This window comes from Carassius auratus, chromosome 1, assembly GCF_003368295.1.
Source record: "Carassius auratus strain Wakin chromosome 1, ASM336829v1, whole genome shotgun sequence".
Lineage (NCBI taxonomy): Eukaryota > Metazoa > Chordata > Actinopteri > Cypriniformes > Cyprinidae > Carassius > Carassius auratus.
The window spans coordinates 18,305,444-18,314,744 of NC_039243.1; the positions used below are offsets into that span (position 1 = coordinate 18,305,444).

Below are 9,301 nucleotides of genomic sequence, written 5' to 3' on the forward strand. Positions count from 1 at the left end.
CTGTATATTGTTTGGTGTTGAGGCCAAATAATTCAATTTTAGTCACATCTGCCTCAGAATATTCTAAGTGTGTTTCAGCAAAGCCAAGTTGTGATTGCACATGGCCTTTCTTGACGAGTGTCTTATTTCTTGCAACACTCCCATACAAGCTACATTTGTGGAGATTGTCACATGCACACAATGATCACTATTTGTCATAGATTTCTACAAATACTTGTTGCTTTAGGTATCTAAAAACTTATTGGATATTGTTGAGTTCACTTATTCAATCCTACAGCAATAACAAGTGTTCAACTGGTGTATGCTCAATGGCTAGAGAATGCCCATAATGCACTATGAGAGTCATGCAACATTGAATTGCCACATTTCACCAGAAGATGGCAACCACAGCTGAATCATCCATCCATTCATTTGACAAAGCACTCGTCTCATACAGCATAATATACGATTGGTAAAAAAATGTATTACTTAATTGTTTAATTCACAATAAATACTTTCATCTTACTACTGGAGCTGCCAGTATGCCAGTTTCAAATGATTATTAAACAGCAAACACAAAATATGAATAAGCCCTTCTGGTGCACTCAGTGTTCGAATTCAGTCACTCATTTTCATTTACTTCTTCTAAAGAACTGTATTATTTGCCTAATATAGGAAATAGTTAATGAGGGTAATGGGGTGATTTCGGATTCAGCCCCAATACCTTAGCCTGGAAGTACGAAGTCCAACATAGTGAGGCTACTACTACCTACCTGCAGACTTAAAGGAACACTCCACTTTTTGGAAAATAGGCAAATTTTCCAACTCCCCTAGAGTTTAACAGTTGAGTTTTATAGTTTTCTAATCCATTCAGCCGCAGTGATATTATGCAGCACCTGAAAATAGTCCCCAACAACTCTGCTATTTCTGCAACTAGACAAACTAGCTGGGGACTAATTTCAGGTGCTGCATAATATCACTGCACCCATGGTACAGCAGCAAAGTCCCTTGATTATTACGGCAGAATGAGAGTGTAGTTCCTAACCATATCGGCCTAGAAAATCACAACTTTTCATTTTCTTTAGGTCGTTGTACACAATGTAACCACAGAAGAGTCAAGTTTTAAATAGAAAAAAAATATTGAAACTCTTTTGTCATTTTTTAGCAAGATGCTAACGTTCTAATCAGATACAATGATCTATGCTAAGCTAAAAGTGCTACCGCCAGATCTGGAGATTGGCTGAATGGATTAGAAAATGGTAAAACACAACTGTTTTAATTCTAGGGGAGTTGAAAAATTAGCATAGTTTCAAAAAAAGTGGAGTGTTCCTGCACCAACACAGCTGTCATTAATTATCAAGTGCTACTGAAGAGATTAATCATCAAGTGTGGATTGAATCAGGTTTGGAGCTGAATTTAGCAGGATGGTAGATCTCCAGGAACAGGGTTGGGCACCATAAAGATGATCCTTTATTCTGTATGAGTGTTTCCACTCTAAATACCATTTTTACATCTTTACATAGAATGGTGTCACGACAATGGAAATAACTACCGCATTGGTGAAAAGTGGGACAGACGGGCAGAAAATGGTCACTTGATGAGCTGCACTTGCCTGGGCAATGGCAAAGGAGAGTTCAAGTGTGAACCTCGTAAGTGCTTCCTCTCAACAGACACTATGTACTAGTCAAGCTTTTTCCAATCAGTGGAATTAAAATTCTTGCATTTTGTTATAGATCCATCCGTTTGTTACGATGACAGAAAGATGTACCAGGTCGGAAAACAGTGGCAGAAAGAATACTTGGGCTCTATCTGCACATGCACATGCTATGGAGGACAGCAGGTAAGAACAGAATTGACAAATTATAGAAGAAACAATTCAAAACCGTTAGAAAAGGTATTTTTAAAAACACTTGAACTAAAAGGAGATTCAAAGAGGGTGTTTCAAAGTCATATGCTTGGGTATGATTGGAATGCATTGTGTATGTGCTGCTCCTCAGGGTTGGCGCTGTGAGAACTGCAGAAGGCCTGGTGCAGAGATAAGCTCTGACCTGCTGAAGCCCATCGCTTAAACACCGGTCTCAGGGTGGTGAGTGTATGTCATTTTTTGTGCATTGCATCAATACATCTCTTACATATTTGGATGGATGCAGATAAATATTTTATAACATTTCCCTTCTTCTTCCAGAACATTAAATGCCCCATCGAATGTCCCCGACCTGAGCTTCTTGCAGATGCTGTGGCCAATGCCAAACCCCAAGAGTAAAACTGTTCGAACTGCACCATGGCCTTCTGCCCCCTAATATTTAACTTGGGATATGTTACAAGGACGTGATGTTATAGGAGAATGTACTAATCACATGCTGCCTTAAAACCTCCCTGTTTGTTACACCATCTCCACTGCCATCCAGCTGCTGCTTTACAGCTGCTGTTATGATGCCATAGCAACAGCTGGATTCATTTCTAATTGAATTAAATTTATAAAAAAACTACTTTGCCAATTGATAATGGGCAAACATGAGAAAGTAGGAAATATAAGCACTGTTTTATAAGAATGTTAGAGCACTACTGGGGGTACACTGATGTACCAAATATCAAGTCTCAATTTGTTTTTTTTTTTTTTTTATATATAAAAAGCCTTTTTTTAATATGACTCAATGATTAGAGTCAGCACTGTTTTTTAGACTGATAAAAAAATTATTTTCTAAATTCTCTGACTACTTTTCAACACTATATTCAGAAGTGTTTGGATTGTATAGAAACTCATGACAAATTGTATTTATAGACTTTGATTAAAATAAATTTTTTGGAACAAGGTTCTAAAGTAATCAAACTTGGCAAAAAACAAGATGTGTCAATAAAACGCAAATAAACCCTTGATGGAATCTGTGACAAACTATCATACTTGATTTGTGTTTTTATTTTGTAAAGCTCATGGAAGCTAAAGGCAGCACAATGGAATGCATCAGGAAGTGTATGGAGGCAGTTTCACACTGAAAATGTTTTAAGAATGTTCCTAACGATTTAGTATCAAAAATGTCTATTTGCTGTTGGCTTTAGGATTTGAATAAAAAGAGAAATTTAGCAAACTTCTAATAAATTAATGTAAAAATGGACAGGCTAGCTATTACACCAAGTTATGAAACATGGCTAGCAACTCAGGTTTACAGTAACAGATGCATATAAAAAGAAAATAACTTTTGTAACAGTGAAACTAGCTAGATATTTGTATTCTAATGGATGTTTTGCAGTGCTTTTCAGTGATGGAAGAGATGGATTTTGTTGTGCACCAGGGTGATACCCAGCTCATTGCAGGCGTTGGTGACCACCTCATCCGCCGTAGAGCCAGGGGGGGCAGCAATATACACCGCTCTAAAACCATACAAAAGACAGAAAATCACTGCATCACTCCTTCGCCATCCATATACATACTTGATGTGTATTTTTAAGATGGTATAATATGGCAACAAACAACTTTTTATATAGCAAAATGTACAGTATACAAGGCTGCATAAAACAGCATGTATAATGGCTTAAGCTTAGTAACATTAGAAGAGGGTGTTTACCTGTTTAGCACGGTCAACATTGTCCCGGAAGGGGAAGAAAGCATCAGAACTGAGGGCCACAGCCTGCAGAGAACTGATCCAGTTCTTCTCAACCTCTGATTGAGTCTCAGGAACTTCTTCAAAAAGGCCCTTCCAAACCTCATCTAGACCCTGATGTACACACAAATATTCACTATCATTAGGATAAACTAGCATTGCAATCTACAAAAACATGATACAGAAAATACTTATCAGATTTTATTGATTGTAAGATTGACTGACAAGGTTTATAATACATATTCTCAATTAGGCTGGCCAATATATCCCCCTATGACTAGTATCCAAAAGTTGGTTATTTGTACAATTCCAATTGTTCCACTGACATATTGACCAATGGCATTAGCCATATCTTAATTCCACTGTGGAATTTCATGGAGTACTCGTGATGTGAATGGTGCCTGAGCCACCAGTTATTGGCCTTATCTCCTGCTGCCGAGTGCAGTGGATACGAGACTGCCAGCCAGCGCCGATGCCAATCACATAACAAGCTCACACACACACACACAAACGTTGTATAAAATTATGTATAATTGATTTTCAAAAATGTATATATTTTTACAATAAAAAAATTATTTTAAAACTTTGTTTTTAAAGTTTTGGTTACCTGACATAACACACGGAGTTGGGCTGAGTGTACTTCACTGTGATACTGGCTACAATGAGGTCTCACAGGGCACTCTCAGGAGCTGTGGTGGGCATCCCTTTGACTGAAGATGAGGCATCTGGGAAGCAAGTGTGTGTTCATACCGGCAGAGCTGACGTGTTTAAATGAAGTGGCCGCTGGCAACCCAAGAGCTGTCTTTAACTCTCTCACCAGCTGCCAGGCATTCAGAGCATCACACATGTTAATGAATCCTGGAGATCCATTCAGCACTGAGACAGAGACAGAATTGTAGTGGAATATTAGTATTTTATCTTTTATTCAAATACTTATCTGGTAGTAGCAAATGTGATCATATATACCGGTAACTGGACGTGCTGGGTGTAAAGTGTAGAGCTGAGCAGGTGCTTGATGGGGGTCCATGCCATACCGCAAGCCAAGGGCAGCTAGGAAATTCCGCCACTGTATTCACGTCTGAAGTAATCAGAAATGGCCTAATCGTACTGAGTAGTATGTGTGAAGGCCTGAGATATTACAAGTAAACAAATAGTTATATTTCAAGAACTGAAACTGGGGAATCAAATTAGAAACCCCCAACAAGGATTGATGCAAATGTCCAAAGAGAAGTGTGGCTAATGAAATACAAATTGATATATACTATATAAGTCGCACCTGAATATAAGTCGCATCAGTCCGAGAATACGTCATGATGAGGAAAAAAACATATATGAATCGCACTGGACTATAAGTCGCATTTATTTTAGAACCAAGAACCAAGAGAAAACATTACCGTCTACAGCCACCAGAGGGCGCTCTATGCTGCTCAGAGATCCTGTAGTATACACGGAAGACACAGAGCGCCCTCTCACGGCTGAAGACGGTAAATAAAAAATGTACAAAAAATAAATAAAAAAATTATGGGATTTCAAAGGGCCCTCTCCCTAGACGGGGCCCTGGGTAGTCAGGTCCACTTTTCCCCCCACTAGCACGCCCATGCACATCGGGTTCGGTCAAGGAGTGATTTGGGTTGGGTAGAGGTTTTAGGACCCTAGAAGACCTCTATCTTGAACTTCAGCAAACATCTGCATAGCATCTTCAGTAAACATCTGATCAAAACCATGCTGTAGCAACAGCAGAAACACTTGATCTAATACCTGTATGGTTTATGTTAAGGGTTATCAGTGCAGGTAAACATGAAAAAGTCAACTTAACCAGAGCAAAATACTCCCAAGGTGACAAAAGTGCCCCTGCTATTTAAACTGTGGGGCCAAAAACGCCCCTGCAGTTAACTCCTCTGTCATCTAAAATATCAGATTTGATTACATTTTGACTAATAGGTCATGTTTGACTGTTTATTTCAGGTAAAAGAGCTGAAAGCATGAAATGGATATGAGCACGCCTGGTAACGGCAAAACTTTGTGCACGTCTGAACATGATTTACCACAAAATTCGGAATATTAGCTATTCAGTAACATAGCCCATGTGTCTGCTTTGTCGCTTTGGATAAAAAAAAAGTGTCTGCTAAATGCATAAATTAAAAATGTAATTAAAATTAAATTTAATTTAATTTAATAATATAAAAGTATATTTCACCATATCATGTAAATAAGCCTATATTATGGAGTCAGTATTACATTAAAATTAATCGGCTCTGCATCATTTATTTTATTTGTGGTGAAAATCCTCTTCCAGAGTTCACAGTGTTCAGGTTAGATGAGTTTTGGATGTGCACAAAGGTCAGCGGGTCATCAAAGCTTAATCGAATCTCCTCTCAGATAGGACTGTCATGGTTACCTTGAGTTAGGGTTAGGGTAACCCTAACCTTGAGAGTTTTGCGTGTTTCCTTTGTGCTATCATGGTTGTCGGAGGACTCCATTTCCTATTCAACAACATCGTAGTCAGATGGATCACAGACTAGAGTGACTCTGGCGTGATTCTTAGCTGCTACTCGAAGAAGAGTAACCCCACCTAAATAAGACTGAAGGATTAATGGTGAAATTAGTTAATTAATACAAAAAGTAGTTATACTGATTAAATGTATTTGATTAAAATTGATTAAAAATCAAAATGTCCTTTACTGAACCAATACATCATTTTACAAATATGCATTTTTGCTAATTCTGCCTCCAATTGTAGAATGACCCAAAAATAAGTTTATTCAAAGTATTAATAAATACTATAATAGTACTTATTAATAGCATACTAAATATAATAGTATACTATAACAGATTATACTAAAATAACCCTGCCACAGACTGATGATTGTATATTAAAGATTACTTTTGAAGGAACATGTGATTTCTTGTTATTGTTAATTTTCTCTTGCACTTACAATCTTGCTAATAATGTTCTCGCTAAAGCACATATAAAAGTTTTCCTGTAGAGAAATTATGACATTTCTTAAACATGCACAAGTATTGCTGAATCCAAATTGTATTAAACTAGGCGTAAATTCTGAGCCCTTTCATCAAAACACCGTGAACCATAAAAAGGGTATATGACAGTGAAAAATGTGTGACCTGACATTGAGTCCAGCATCTCTGAGAGTTTTGGCAGTGCCGCCTGATGCCACTAATGACAGACCCACTGATATCAGTCGCCTGGCAAACTCCACCAATCCGGTTTTATTCGAAACACTCAGCAATGCTGAAAATAATAATAATAATAATAATAATAATAATAATAATAATAATAATTGATATAATCAATTAGTCATACTTTTACACAAATCCAGGTAAAGGTAAAAAAAAAATAGATAAAAGATTACCTAGTTCAGATGCCATGCTGCAGGTAAAGTTTAGATTTGTGCTGCAACAGCCTGCACAGCTGTTAATCAAACCACGTGGATGGAACTCTATCGGCGTAGGTGGTATGATGGGAAATGTAGTTTTTACATTAAATGAGTGTTTAACTTACTTTTTGGTATGTACAATATATTTATTATATTTAAAAACAGAATGCAAAAAACGAAGGAGACATAAAGTGTACGATGAAGTTGTAATTATAGTCTCGGTGAAAGTGAATGAAGAAAGTTGACGTTTACCTTTGCAAATGCACCAATAGATGGCGCCTCACGCACACTTTGCGTTTCCTTAACGCTACATCAGTTTAAGCATTCAGACTCATTTTTTGACATCCTATAAAAAAAAATGTCCTCATGAGATCCAGCAGAGCATGAACAGTATTCATGAGATTGACATGATGATTTCCTCTCAATATTTAGAGCCAAAAAACCCAGAACATTGAGTTGTGGAAGTCAAAGAAATCATGCATTGGTTGTATACTCTTTTTTTTTTTCACTCTTAGGTTGTAACTATGCTGTACATATGGGCTTTTTACATCCTGAGAGGAATTACATAATTTTTATGGCAAGTGAATAATATAGATGAGGCTAAATAAATAATTAAAATAATCAAATAAAAAGCTAACAATGCTTTATTGATTTTTTACATTCAGGGGCAGTCAGACTAATGTAAGATATGTTCTATATGCATATGTGCTCAGAACAATCTCATGGCATAACTTTTTTAGATTTTGCTGCATTGGTGGCTAATTTGTATGCTATATTCAAATAACCATTTATAACTTTTTATTCTGCAAAGCCCCTGCTCCTTGTATTTATTAAATGTGTATATATATATATAAAAAATACATTATTTATTTTATTTTATTTTATTTTATTCAGTTTTATTTTATTTATTGTTATTATTTATTTATTTATTTTCATGATGTTTGCATGATGTTAGCTCTAAACTGCTGAATGATACATGTTTGTTGAAATGGTTAGAGTGGGGTAATTTAAGCCAAAAGTCCTAAATCCTGCAGTCGCTTGCCTTTCTTATGATTATTAGTATTATTTTACTGTAACTCTACATTACACTGTTTTTTTTCCCCTCAATTTAAACTTTATTCTGTTCTGACATTTTAAAAAAAAATGCCTTCTAAGTTGTGAACTGTTTTTTTTAATACAACTTTTAAAAAGTCATCCATCCATCCATTCTATTATCCAAACCTCTTTAGAGTATTGCGCTATGAAGCGCAAGGTTGGGGGTTCGATTCCCCGGGAACACATGATAGGTAAAAATTGGTAGCCTGAATGCACTGTAAGTCGCTTTGGATAAAAGCGTCTGCTAAATGCATACATTTAATTTAATTTAATTTAATCATGAACTCACCTTAAACACACCGTAATTAAAAACTGTCTCAACTTACCCCGCTCTCCCCCTACGTGTCAGCAACTACTAATACTATCATAATACTATGACACCATAGATAATAATCGTAATAATTGATTGATCAAAATGAGTTCACAGAGGAAACCATCTTTTATTAAATATAATATAATAATTAATTGAAAGAAAAGAAATGAAATGCTAAATAAAATCTCATATATATATATATATATATATATATATATATATATATATATATATTAATCAACTAAACTTGATCAACTAAAATAACTAAAACTGAAAAAAGAATTAATACAAACAATATAGACATTTTTTAAAAGACATGAATACAATAAAAAAAAGAGACAAAACACAACAAAATTAATAAAACATTACCCAAAATTAAAATAAGGACAGGAAGAATGAAGACAACTGGGGCACATCTTCAAGTAACACTTGAATCAGAAACCTCTTGGAAAATCCACTTGCCAGAAACACTTCTTTTTTTTTTTTTACTTGCTTCTGCACAGCCTTGAGGTTTTGCAGTAAGCTGCATGTCTTCTGCCAGCTCATTAATTGGTATGTTTGGGTAAAAATACATAATGAGTTCATTAGGACACATTTCAGTAATCAAAAATGGTGTTGTTTTAATTACTGGGCTTGTGCCAAGCCAAGGGCTTTCACAACTTTTGCAAACCTGTCTTTGTAATTTAATTAAAGTGAACAAATGGTATGCTCAAACTTGGCCCTGGAGGGCAATTAAGACAGAATTGTGAGTGAGTGAACCCAGCTGGACGTTTTGTACCACCTATGTCAGTTAAGTTGATTGCATTGATTTCATTCATTTGCGACAGCTTCGGGTTAGTTTCATCTCTCAAGGTGTGCACACCAGAGGCATTACTAATTTATTTATGTATTTATCCTCCGCCTCTTTTGATTTTGCCAAG

The 9,301-nt window shown here is 36.0% G+C and overlaps 1 protein-coding gene and 1 pseudogene across 1 annotated transcript in view; one reads left to right on the top strand and one right to left on the bottom strand.

Moving 5' to 3' along the window:
* The window catches only part of LOC113095694 (fibronectin-like), a 27,793-nt gene extending 24,918 nt beyond the window's left edge, over window positions 1–2,875 (top strand). Inside the window, 5 exon segments of the mRNA XM_026261073.1 lie at window positions 1,503–1,628; window positions 1,713–1,819; window positions 1,977–2,037; window positions 2,040–2,065; window positions 2,165–2,875. Coding sequence (XP_026116858.1) covers window positions 1,503–1,628; window positions 1,713–1,819; window positions 1,977–2,037; window positions 2,040–2,065; window positions 2,165–2,242 — 398 coding nt within the window. The 3' untranslated portion in view covers window positions 2,243–2,875.
* LOC113106109 (bifunctional purine biosynthesis protein PURH-like) lies at window positions 2,549–4,280 on the bottom strand (annotated as a pseudogene).
* Between the last annotated feature and the right edge of the window lie 5,021 nt (window positions 4,281–9,301).